This window comes from Chrysemys picta, chromosome 7 (assembly GCF_011386835.1).
Source record: "Chrysemys picta bellii isolate R12L10 chromosome 7, ASM1138683v2, whole genome shotgun sequence".
Classification (NCBI taxonomy): domain Eukaryota; kingdom Metazoa; phylum Chordata; order Testudines; family Emydidae; genus Chrysemys; species Chrysemys picta.
In genome coordinates, this window is record NC_088797.1 from 34,088,849 (window position 1) to 34,100,170 (window position 11,322).

The 11,322-nt window shown below is 54.2% G+C and overlaps 1 protein-coding gene and 1 long non-coding RNA gene across 5 annotated transcripts; one reads left to right on the plus strand and one right to left on the minus strand.

Annotated features, from left to right (window-relative positions):
* Window positions 1-2,659: 2,659 nt before the first annotated feature.
* STX5 (syntaxin 5) lies at window positions 2,660-8,404 on the minus strand. 4 transcript variants are annotated; one of them, XM_005307980.5, is made up of 11 exons: window positions 8,263-8,404; window positions 6,805-7,015; window positions 6,633-6,703; window positions 6,267-6,322; window positions 5,811-5,881; window positions 5,506-5,622; window positions 5,252-5,308; window positions 5,069-5,141; window positions 4,740-4,840; window positions 4,524-4,645; window positions 2,660-4,261 (listed from the first exon to the last, which is right to left on the minus strand). In XM_005307980.5, exons 2-11 carry the CDS (start codon window positions 6,994-6,996, stop codon window positions 4,102-4,104), a joined length of 1,020 nt encoding a protein of 339 aa, XP_005308037.1. In that variant the 5' UTR covers window positions 6,997-7,015; window positions 8,263-8,404; the 3' UTR covers window positions 2,660-4,101. The 4 variants fall into 4 exon arrangements, with proteins under 4 accessions (XP_005308037.1, XP_005308039.1, XP_042705563.1 ...); XM_005307982.5 differs by having other exon boundaries at window positions 8,279-8,397; XM_042849629.2 differs by having other exon boundaries at window positions 6,805-7,038; window positions 8,263-8,367.
* Window positions 8,302-9,201, plus strand: LOC122173644 (uncharacterized). The gene is made up of 2 exons (XR_006174283.2): window positions 8,302-8,441; window positions 8,823-9,201. It is a non-coding gene; the product is annotated as an uncharacterized LOC122173644 (long non-coding RNA).
* The last annotated feature ends 2,121 nt before the right edge of the window (window positions 9,202-11,322 follow it).

Sequence of the window (11,322 nt, forward strand, 5' to 3'; positions counted from 1 at the left end):
GGGACTCTCAGGACAGAGCTTCCCCTGGGTTGAGGGTTCGAGTCTTACCTGCGGCAGCCGGGACCCCCAATTGGATCTGTGTTTAAGTCGCATCCTAGCAGAGAATGGGGCAGTGGGACCACTAGCTACCTAGATCATCTGCCTTTTCCCCATTCCCCCCCCCCCAAGATCCTGGGTTCAAGTCCCACCAGTGGATCCTTGGCTACATTCTGTGGCTGCAGCTTCATCTTTGGGCAGCTGCCCTCTCCTGCCCCCATTGGCCTCAGTTCCTGGGACCACCACTGTGAAGGTCCCAAGCTTCAGCATCCATGGGGCTATTATAACTCCTTCCATTCCTTGCACAGTGTGACAGACACCCACAGGGACCACAGCTCTGCCAAAGGTCCTGCCTTCCTTGTGGGTATAGAGGCAACATGCAAGCCTGTGCTCTTCTATCCATTAGGACAACATGACACCCTGTGCACTGGGGATGACATATATCAGAAGGCTGGTATTCCAGCAGCGAAACCCACTTCAGGGGCAAAGGGGATGTAGAAGTGTGGGGGGGGGGGGGGGGGAGAGAGCAGAAGCCTACCTTCTCCCAGTGCCATGTGCAAGACTAAGGTAAATGCACCCAGGATGAGTGAGCACAACCTCAGCCCTTTCCCACTTGCCATTTCATCCTGAGTTTTGCACTGTTTCTCCTAAAGTCCCTGGAGGCAGGAGATCACGTAGGAACCACATCTTTCATTTCTAGCCCCCATGTTTGGAGAGAAAAGGTGGAAACCCTTTTATGAACCAGACCAAAAAGAAATCAACCCCCCCACATCATTTTATAAAATAGAAATCTAGTGATTTTTATGGGGGCCAACTTTTTTTTTTTTTTAAACCCCTTGAGATTGGCACTATTTGCAACCTCTTTGGGGCGCAGGTTGTCTCTGCTCTGTTTGTGCAGTGCTAGCACAACAGGGCCCTGGACTAGGGTTCCCACGCACTACCACACACCAACTAATGAACTAGAGGTGGAAAGTGGGAGGTACTGAGCCTGGAGAGGAGCAACTGGTGAGATGAACACACTTTCCAGGGCCCTAAGACTGCAAGAGATCCCACAAACATCATCCACAACCAGAATAGGCATTCCACAAAAACATGCCCCAGGCAGTATCTTTTGGGACCATATCATATTAAGTGACCACATCACATTAATGCTTTATGCATCTCTGTGGGCCAGCGACTAAATGCACTCCATGGGGGGAGGGTTACCACAGCTCCTCCAAGAACCAATACCCCAGAGGGCGATTAAGATGAATTACTTAAGCCTTAGGTTGTAAACCCCTCCAGAGAATTGTTTCCCATGGGGAGGTTTGACTATCTGGTCCAATCTGGCTTTTCCAGAGACCAACAACGGAAGGGGTTTTGCTCTACAAAGGTAAATTGACGCAGGGCCATTTCTCTGATCCAGCAAACAGACAGGACTTTCTAAGGGGGGACCCCAACCCTTGTGGAATAGTTGGAAAGACTTTAGCCAATTGGGGCCCCATAAAACAGATGGGTGATCTGCACTATTAGCATGCCTCTAGTCTAGGATCTTCTTTTTTTAAATATGTTCTGTTATGCTTTTACCTTAAAAATACATGTGCTTAAAGAGCTGCATGGCGACTTGTAATTGCTGGCAACGCGCTGGTCATAGTCCTCAGGCACTGGCTGTGGGACAAACCTGCTTGCTGGAGATATCACAGTGTAAGGCTGTACAGCCTCAAAACCCCAGTGAGGAGGGAGTGGGATAAGGGTCTCTGCCCAGAGACCAGTGACAGCTGGAGACCTGAGTGGACCACAGGGGGAGATACAGTTGAAGTTAGCCTGAAACTGTGGCACCCACTTTGCCTTGCATTGCAGGGCTTGTCAGGACACAAATGTCTCAGTGAACCAGAATAAGCTTCTCAGTGAACCTTCCACCCATCCCCTGCAAGGGGTCTCTCCTTTCATGTCTGCTCCTTCCTGGTTCTGATGCCTGATGCTCTGAGAAGAAACTGAATTGCTGCCACTAGGCCTGGCCCTCTGCTGGTGCCCAGCACCCCCACTAGCACTTTTTAATTATCCTATTTGCAGCAGCCCTGTTGCCCCCATCCCAGCATCTGGTTTATATACAGTCTCCCACCACCACTGTCAGCTCAGCCCAGGGGAGGACCTGGTGTTCCCCTCCCTCTGCCATCTCTCCTAGAGAACAATCAGCAGGTTCCAGCTGGAAGTAGCAGCCAAGCACAGGCCTCTCTCCCTCTTTCCATCCAAACCCCAGAGGATCAGACCCAGCTGACCCAGGTGGTAGGGCAGGGCAGACTGAGCTCAGTGCAGCTGCAATGGTCTGTACGGCCCCAGTCTCTCCCCTCCCCACTTTTCTCAGTCAGAGGACACTGTCCAAGTCCTCAATGCATGAAGGAAGCGGGCCAGCTGGTTACCAGCTCAGAGGTGTGGAGAGCAGGCTCAGCCTAGGAAGCAGCAGGTCACTTCTAGCAGCTTCCCAGGTAGGAGGAGACCAGAGCACAGAGACCTCAGGGTGGCAGCTGGGCCTGCGGACATGACCCCCTGGTCTCCCCACCCAGGACAACAGTGGCATCCCTCCCCCACACCCCATGCCATCCCCAGGGCCCAGCCCGCAGGAGACACATGGCCAGCAGCAAGCTGGGGTTACAGTCAAGCTTTAATTTCTTTTCAGGCTGACTCTGAAAAGCCAGGAAGGGGCAGGTTAAACCCCTCCTCTTCCCCACAGGTCTGTCTCTCCCCCATCACCTGACTGCAAAGGGATTCTCATTAGGTAGAGGAGGCAGCACCCACATTGGAATGTTAAGACCAGGTGATTGTGGGGAAGAATCCTGGGGGTGAAGGGGGGCTGAGGTCACAGCAGGGTCATGACCGGGGGTCATCTCAGCCACCATGATCAGGCCCTTAGCGCCTGGGCTCGGCCAGGGCAGGGTTATTTACATCAACCATTGGACAGGACATTGTGTGAGAGTGCCAGCAGGGAGAGGAATAAGGCCCCTGCCCCTCCCCACTCTGCTGGGGGAAGGGGCATCACCCCATAAGGGGTTGGGGTTTAGCAAGACCATAGAGAGATGGTGAGGAGGGCACCATGGCCTAGCACCTCCTATGATGTTAAGGGAAGGAGCCACACACAGCTCACCGCAGGGACCACAGTGGAGAGGACTGAGCTCTGCCGCCCCCGCCACAATCACAGCTCAGGTGCAAGGAGCCCAGTGCTGCCTACCCCAGAGAGGGGCCATCAGCGCAGGGCTCAGAGCACCTATGGCAGCAGGAGCTTCTCTGGGGAAGTCCAGCGCGTGGTGCTTACTTAGGCAACAGGGCAACAGAGCAACAGCGTGAGGGGGGTGTAGGGGAGACACACCCACCTCTCCCTCTGCACTGACAGCCATACAGACAGACCTATCCAACTGTCAGGGCCAGCCCCAGCTGCAGTGGCGCCCAAGTGGCCGGGGAGGGGTGCAGAGTGGGGAGTCTGTGCTTGGGGCAGCCTCATAACTATGGGAGAAGGATGAGACTTAAATACACAAAATAAAACTAAGGGTGGGGGGAACGGGGCTAACCCGTCACTCAGCCAAATGCCCCACAGGGCTGGCGAAGGCACGTCCGTGGGCAACCCCTTCCCCATGCACACCAAAGAGCCGCCAGGTGATGAGTGCTGGGGGTGGGGGGCAGTTAGTCCTGGCTGTAGATAGCTGGTGAGCCCCTGCGCAGGATAGGGGGAGGAGTAGCCCCACACAAGGTGTGAGGTGGGCTCTGGTGAGAGTCCCAGCACTAGAGGTTCCTCCAACACTGGTGTCAGCACCCCACAGGCAGCACCCTTTGCTGCAGAGTCCTGGCGCTACCATACATGGGAACCAAGGCACCTGCCTGCCCCCACTCAGTCCTGGGACGTCCAGCCTGGGAGTTCCCAGAGCTGTAGCAGAGTCCACAGGTCACAGCGTGAGGAGGGAGAGCCCCTCTGGCACCAGGCTGCCCCACCTGGGTGAGAACTAAGAGTCCAGCGCATAGATGTCCACGAGTGGCTCCGCCAGAGAGAGGACGGGGGCTCCAGGTCCTGGGGGAGGGCAGGTGCAAGGGGACAGCTCAGGCCAGGAACACCACAAAGATGATGAAAAAGACGATGAGGATGAGGAAGATCTTGACCATGAGCCAGCGGTTGGAGGTAACTGACTGGAAGTATTTGAGGATCTCGGAATGCGCGGCCTCCACATTCAGCTGGGCGTCCTCCACGTTGGCATCAATCCTGTGGTGGGGAGAGGGGAAACAATTGACTGATGGGGCCTCTGGACTCCCCCACCACCAGGCCTAGCCCCAGAGGATGAGCTCCAGGCTCTGGGTGTGACAGAGATTAAGCTTGCCCCCAGGGCCAACGTGGGTGAGTTACAGATGGCCACTGTTCTGTGTGGGGAACTGGTTCCAAGCCTCAGGAATGGGGGATGAGCCCCCCACTAGGGCTGCAGGGAAGGGAGCAGGAAGCTGTCCAGCCATGCCTATGAAGTTGGTACCTCTGGATGGTCTCCTCTTGCTCTTTCACCATGTGCGCCAGCTGCTGGAAGATGGAGCCCAGCTCCACAATGGTGGATTCAATGTTCTGCATGGTGTCCGCCCGGCTCTGGATATACGAATCCTATAGAGGGGAAGGGGAGTCAGTGCCTGGGGCAGCCCTCATCCCCCCCCATCCTGTCTCTGGAACAGTCCTCCCCATTTCCCCGCACCAGCACCTGTTCGTCAATCAGCTGCAGCTGCTGGCTCGTCCGGTTGTCCATGTCAATGGCCACGTCCCCCGCCCGCCGTGGTTCATCCTGCAGCATCGCGGAGCCACCTGCAGAGAGAAGCCAGTGCAGTCAGGGCTGTCAGAGACTGGGGAGCCCCGCAGCCAAGCTCCAGGCCTCCAGACTCCAGGCTCCCAGAGGAGGAAGGCCAGCCCTGCCTCCACACAGGAAGTTACCTACTGGTCTCCCTTCCCTAGAAGATGACACCTATGCCCCCCTCAGGGTGCGCCAGCCCCCTCCCCCAAGCATTCTCCCAAGACAAGGGACTCTGGACTCACCCAGGTTGCTGGCAGTAAGGGGCATCGGGGTGCGGGAGAAGTGCTCACGCCGGCTCCGCTGTTGCTTCAGGTTCTAGGGGAGCAAGGAGAGATCGGAGCTGGGGTTAGATGGGGGCAGGCAAGGTCTCGGCATGCTAGTTCTCCCATGGAGGGAGGGGAACAGGGGACGCACTCAGATCTTACCTCTGTTCTCACCTCCAGCACTGACTTGAAGTCATTGGACATTGAGGCCAGTTTGGACTGAAAGGGAGGAAGTGAAAGGTCAAAAGGCAACTGGGAGCAGGGCCCTGACTCAACTATACCCACCCCAGCTCAAAACCACAGCCCCCTCCACAATCCATTCCCCCTCCACCGGCTCAGAGCCACCCCATTTCCCTCATCAGCTGCGAACGCCGCCCATTCCCATGCCTGTCTCTAGCAGATCTACTCCCCCTCACCTGCAGCGACACCACAATGGTGTTGGAGTGGGTCTGCACGTGCCGCCCGCTCTGGCTGCCCTTGGCCCGCACGAAGTCCTGCAGCTGGGCAATCTGCTTGTTCAGGCTGTTGATGTCCTGGGGGAGGGAAATTGGTCCACTCTCAGTTGAGGCCCACACCCCAACCCGATCCCAGCTGCCCTTTGGCTCCCACCCAGCTGGGGCTGCTGTTCACAGGGCCTTTCGTTCCTGCCCACCCCACCTCCCAAATAAAGAGGCCATCTCTGTCTCAGCCACCAGGAGATGCAAGCCTAGATCCTTCTAACCTGTTTGATGATGTACGTCAGCTCCTCTATCTCCACCGCCTTGTCGTCAAACAGGGACTTCCGCTTGGCCACTGGGGACAGAGAGGCGGTTCAAGGGGTGTCCTATGTGAGGCCAACTCACCTGGCAGGCAGTGGGGCGGGGGACAGCCCCAAGGCCAGCTCATAGGAGTCTCGGCTTATTCCCTCCACCACAAGTGCCCTGCTTTATCATGGCCCCCAGGATCAGAGCTAACAGCCCCTCACACATGCAGGTGCAGCACCCATTACCCTCCCTCGCTGCTCCTCAGCGGCCCCATAGCCCATTCCAGCTGAGTGAGACAAGTCTGTGTCTCCTGTTCACAGTGGCTATAAAGAGGCGAGAAGCCATGTTAACCCCCAGTGCCATCAGCAGCCCTTCCATGTGTGAGCCCACACCCCCAGGCAGCCCCCTCCTACTCTCCCTCTCCCCCCACTCACAGATGGTCAGCTTCTCCAGCTTGGCAAAGGTGTTGCTGAGATCTTTCCCGATGCGCCTGGATGGAGGCAGAACAGGAGACCAGAGTTCAGGGTGGGGTAGGGTCTGTGCTCCCCTAGTTGGGGCCTGCTCACTAAACACACCAGCAGGGCACTCCCTCCTTACCCCAGCCCTGACCTCCAGGACAACCCCCTCTCACCCCCATTCTAGGCCAGGCAGCCTGTCTCACCATCCCACAAGATTCCTTCCTTGCTCATTGATCCTGAGCCAGCACCACATACTCCCGGTTAACCAGCTGCTCAGCCCCCTCCCCAAGCCTTGGCTGACCCAGCCCTAGTCCAAGACCAGGTCGCTCCAGCCCCACTCACTTGGCTATGACGGTGAATTCGCTCCTCTGGCGCATGGCGTTCAGAGCGGGTTTGTTCAGCTGCAGCCCATTCTGAAAGGAGAAAGAGAGACTGAACTCAGGTGTTCTGGGGCTGAGCGTCTCCCATACTAGCAAGGAGTGGGCCTGATGCCCCACAGGAAACGAGGTCTCACCTGTCTGCTCTGCAAGGACTTGCAGGCGGAGAGGAACTCCTGGGTGCGATCGCGACACGACATGGTGTCTGGGAATGACAGGGAGGAGGCGACAGTGGTGGCAGCAGGCGGGGGCAGCTCCTGTATCTGCGAAGGTCCCAGATAAACGCCCTGATCCGTGTTCTTAGAGCCGTGGCGTTTTCTCGTATTCATTGAGGCTCATAACCTGGCGCTAGGGAGAGGGGCAGCCATGGGCTGAGGGGCTTGGTTAATGGCAGAGAACCAACACCCCCTCACCTGTCCCCATTAACCCTTTGTCCCATCCTCACTCCTCAGCACACTCACTGTCACATCATCTCCTCTGGTCCATTCATCTCTCACTGCAGCAAGGCAGTCAGGCAACTCCAAGGCACCCCTGCCTGCCCATCCAGGAGCAGCCCCTGACACAAGATCCAGACAGGGGTCCAGGCTCCTATGAGCTCAGAGGGGGATGTAAAAGGCTTCCCCAGCAGAAGCCCCCCAGACGTATCAATGCTATCCTGCCCCAAGTTTCAGTGAGGGCCAGTCCCCATGTGAGCAGCCCCAGTCAAACAATATGACACTGGGTGACAGAGACAGGCAGGGATGGTGGCAACAGAAGCCAGTGTCAGGATCAGGCCATTAGGATTAGAGTTCCATACAAGCAGAGGCAGGAAGGGGGCAGAACTGGGGGCCGGGCTCCCCAACAGAACCCAGAGTAAATAAATACTGAAGGCACTTGGGTCCCTGTCCATATGTTGGGGTAGTCAATTATTTTCTGTCGAGGTCCAAATTTCTTGGTCAAACTATAGTCAAGTCCAGATTCCAGAGACACATTTTTCACACCGCAATAAAAACAACAGGTAAATAAAAAGATTTCGGGGTCTGTTCTAAAGTGTCTGGTGGTCCAGATTTGGCCCACAGTCTTGCCTATTAACTACCCCTGTGCACCCCGGTGCTTCAGCCCACTTGGTGAGAGCTGCCCCACAGCCCCTTCTGCATACCACTCAGTGTCGCTAACCCCATTAAACAGAGAAGGGAAGGGAAGCGCAGAGCGGCGGCGGCGGGGGGAAGCGACTTCCACAAAACAGCAAATAACGGCTAGGTGGCAGAGCCAGAGAGAGCTCCCAGGAGTCCTGGCTCCCAGCCCCCCGCCCGCACCCACTGGGCCCCAGAGCAGGGTGCCTGGGCGGGGGCTCCGAGCGGGGAACTCCGGGGGGTGGGAGGAGCAGGGAGAAGTCACGCGGTAAGGATCAGCCGGGGCAGACGGCCAGGGGGCAGAGGAACCTTTGGGGAGCACTGAGAGGGGAACCCCGGGGGCTCCTTGGGGAGCACAGAGCGGGGGAGGGGGACCCCGGGGGCCCCTGGAAGGGACGCGCAGGGGCGGGGGCTGCCCCATCTGGGCCCAACCCTGCCCGGGGCAAGGGGACTTGGGGGCCCCGGTCCCGCCCCCCGACTCACCGAGACGCAGATCTACCTCTGGTTGTTACAACCTAGACCCCACCGGCCGGGTACAACGTCACTGCCACGTACGCCTCACGTAACGCGTCAGCGCGCCACGCCGAGACGTGCCACGCCCCCTCCCCGAGGAGCGGCTTCTTAAAGGGGCCGCGATTGTCATCAACAGGTTCTGACCCCTAGTAAGTCCGGTGGGGCGGGGAGCTCGCGCGGGTCGCCCCAGGGGACCAGCCCCTAGCTGCAGGTTTAGCGCGCGGCCCCTTCTGCCCGCCTGCCACCTCCTGGGTGGGGCCACACACGACACGGGACCCCTCCGACCCCCCTATACCCAGCCCCCCACAGCCCGGGGACCTCCGAAACTGCCCGTGCAGAACTGCTTTCCCCCCCACACACACGCTCCGCAGGTGTCCAGGGAGCCCACACCCTGCCATGGGGCACTGCCACCCATCCCATGCAATGCCCTGCCCAGGGACACTGGGGCCCGTCTCCACCCCCTGCCTGGGTGCAGTAAGCCCAGCACAGAAGCAGCTGTGAAAGTTATGTTTATTCCCCCTCTCTGTTAGCAGCAGGGCAGCCGTCTAGGATGGAGGATTTTCCCCAGTGGCCTTGGCCTCCTTGGGACTGCTCTCCAGGCCAGAATCGCTGGCCCCAGGCAGCGTGGTGGCAGACGTCGTGCTCTTGGTGCTCCTTGTGGAATCACGCCGGCTACCAAAGATGGAGACACGTCTCCAGATGACCCGGATGTTGAGGCTCTCAGATGAATGCACCTCAGAGGTTGGGTCCACGATCCGCAGTTGCTGCTTGCACCTAGGCCTGAGCTTGCTGTCTGCAATGGAGGAGCGTAGGCTATCAGCATGTTGACTTTCACTCTATGCATCCGAAGAAGTGAGGTTTTTACTCACGAAAGCTTATGCCCAAATAAATCTGTTAGTCTTTAAGGTGCCACCAGACTCCTTGTTGTTTTTGTAGATACAGACTAACACGGCTACCCCCTGATACTTGACAGCATGTTGACCAGACTACACGCCTACCCCAGGCCTCACCCATCCTTCCTTTTTGTTGGAATTATTTATGCAGGATATTGTCATGACACTGATTTAACCATAAATTCCTTTATTGAATCCAAAGGCCAAATGGTATTTATACAATTGCTCTAAACATGCCTACAAAGCCTAAATAATAAGCAATTTACCACATCCAGACAATAACAAAACATTTATAAGCATTTGATCATGATACTTACAAATGAGCTAAACCCCAGGGGTACTTAGACCCACATTGGTTGGCTCCAACGTGGCCAGGCAGTTATTAGCAATTAATTCATTGAGTTAACTTTTTTCTACCCTTTAACAAATAAGTGATGTCTGTGCCAGGTATTGACTTCAGCTAAAAAAACAATTGGAGACAGGTCACCCTTATTCCCAGTCTTAATCCAGATAAGATTACAAGCTTCTTTCTACTCTAGGTCTTTCCTCTCTATCTGTCCCCTCCTTCCTGCTGTCCAACAGTTTTTCCTTTGGACCGGGGTTCACATGGGCCCTAATTTTTGCAATAACACTGGTGTGTGGGGTGGGAAGGGCCATGTTGGCTCACTGTAAAACAGATTTTCTTTGTCTGATTTAAAACCATCTGCAGTTACCCGTATTAGTCCGAGGCCTTCTCTTCAGAAATGTCTCCTTATTTCATTAGTTATTCTTTGAACCAGAGATGCTCCCTACTTCATGCCTTCTGGCCCTATAACTAATTACTTTCAAGGCCATTCTTTACCACACATATTTCTTCAGCCAAACGTAAGCTAACTTGAATTCTCTATTTTTTTTATTTATTCTACATTCCCCACTTCGAAACCCTACATACTATGTGGGTTTTACTCCATTAAGCATTTCAAAATACTTCTACAATTTTATACAACTGCCAAGCTTTGCAATATAGAATTAACAGAATAATCACCATAATAACACTAGTAATTACCAAAATATTAAATGACCACCATTACTATACGGATGTAGTCCCACATTATAAGCTTGCTCTGCCATTACCAGCATAGTTGCTTCACCAACTTCCCAACAGCATCTCAGCTGTACTGTGCAATTTGGAGACTGCTCCCCCAGAGTGAATTTACATGCTGGCAACTGTCAGTAAGACATGACACCTGCCCATGTAAGTGTCCTCCAGATGCAAACAGCAGTCCAGGTCTGGGGCTTTCCAGACCTTGTAATTGCCATGCAACACCATATGTGTTGTAGAGCTTTCCAGTACTTCCACTGGTAACTCTGGCCAAGGCTTTTTTCCCCCACAAACTTCATGGTATTGGACTCTTGTTCCTTTCTTACCCTGCACCAATGAGGATTACCTCCCTTGTACCTAACATTTAGTTTTCTGTGGTCATAAAAGAGGGCAACCTTCTTTGTTCTGTCATTTAAGGATGCTTTTACTTTATATAGCATGTATTTACAATGTACTATGCATGTTATTGCTTTTGCTTTTTACCTTTCATGATAGCAATTTAATTTTACCTTGTGCATTTCCAAAAAAAAAAAAATACGTCATGCTTATAAAACAATTCAATGCTTTTTATCAATAAATTCTTTGCTTTGTTCATTTTTAAGATACAATAAAATGTTAGCTAGATGCTAACTCTTGTTGAAAACACTCCCTCATTTAATCATAGAACTGGAAGGGACCTTGAGAGGTCATCTAGTCCGGTCCCCTGCACTCGTGGCAGGACTAATTATCTAGACCATTCCTGACAGGTGTCTGTCTAACCTGCTCTTAAAAATCTCCAATGATGGAGATTCCACAACCTCCTTAGGCAATTTATTCCAGTGTTTAACCACCCTAACAGTTAGGAAGTTTGTCCTAATGTCAAACCTAAACCTCACATGCTGCAATTTAAACCCAATGCTTCTTGCCCTATCTTCAGAGATTAAGAAAAACACATTTTCTTCCTCCTTGTAACCACCTTGTATGTACTTGAAAACTGTTATCATGTCCCCTCTCAGTCTTCTCTTTTCCAGACTAAACAAACCCCATTTTTTCAATCTTCCCTCATAGGTCCTGTTT

Excerpts from the sequence above, each read along its gene's own strand:
- STX5 (XM_005307980.5), bottom strand. The coding sequence starts at position 6,996 with ATGAATACGAGAAAACGCCACGGCTCTAAGAACACGGATCAGGGCGTT. Across the intron at positions 5,309-5,505 it reads CCATTGTGGTGTCGCTGCAG|TCCAAACTGGCCTCAATGTC; the intron begins GTGAGGGGGAGT and ends CCTCCCTTTCAG. Across the intron at positions 4,646-4,739 it reads TGCAGCTGATTGACGAACAG|GATTCGTATATCCAGAGCCG; the intron begins GTGCTGGTGCGG and ends TCCCCTCTATAG.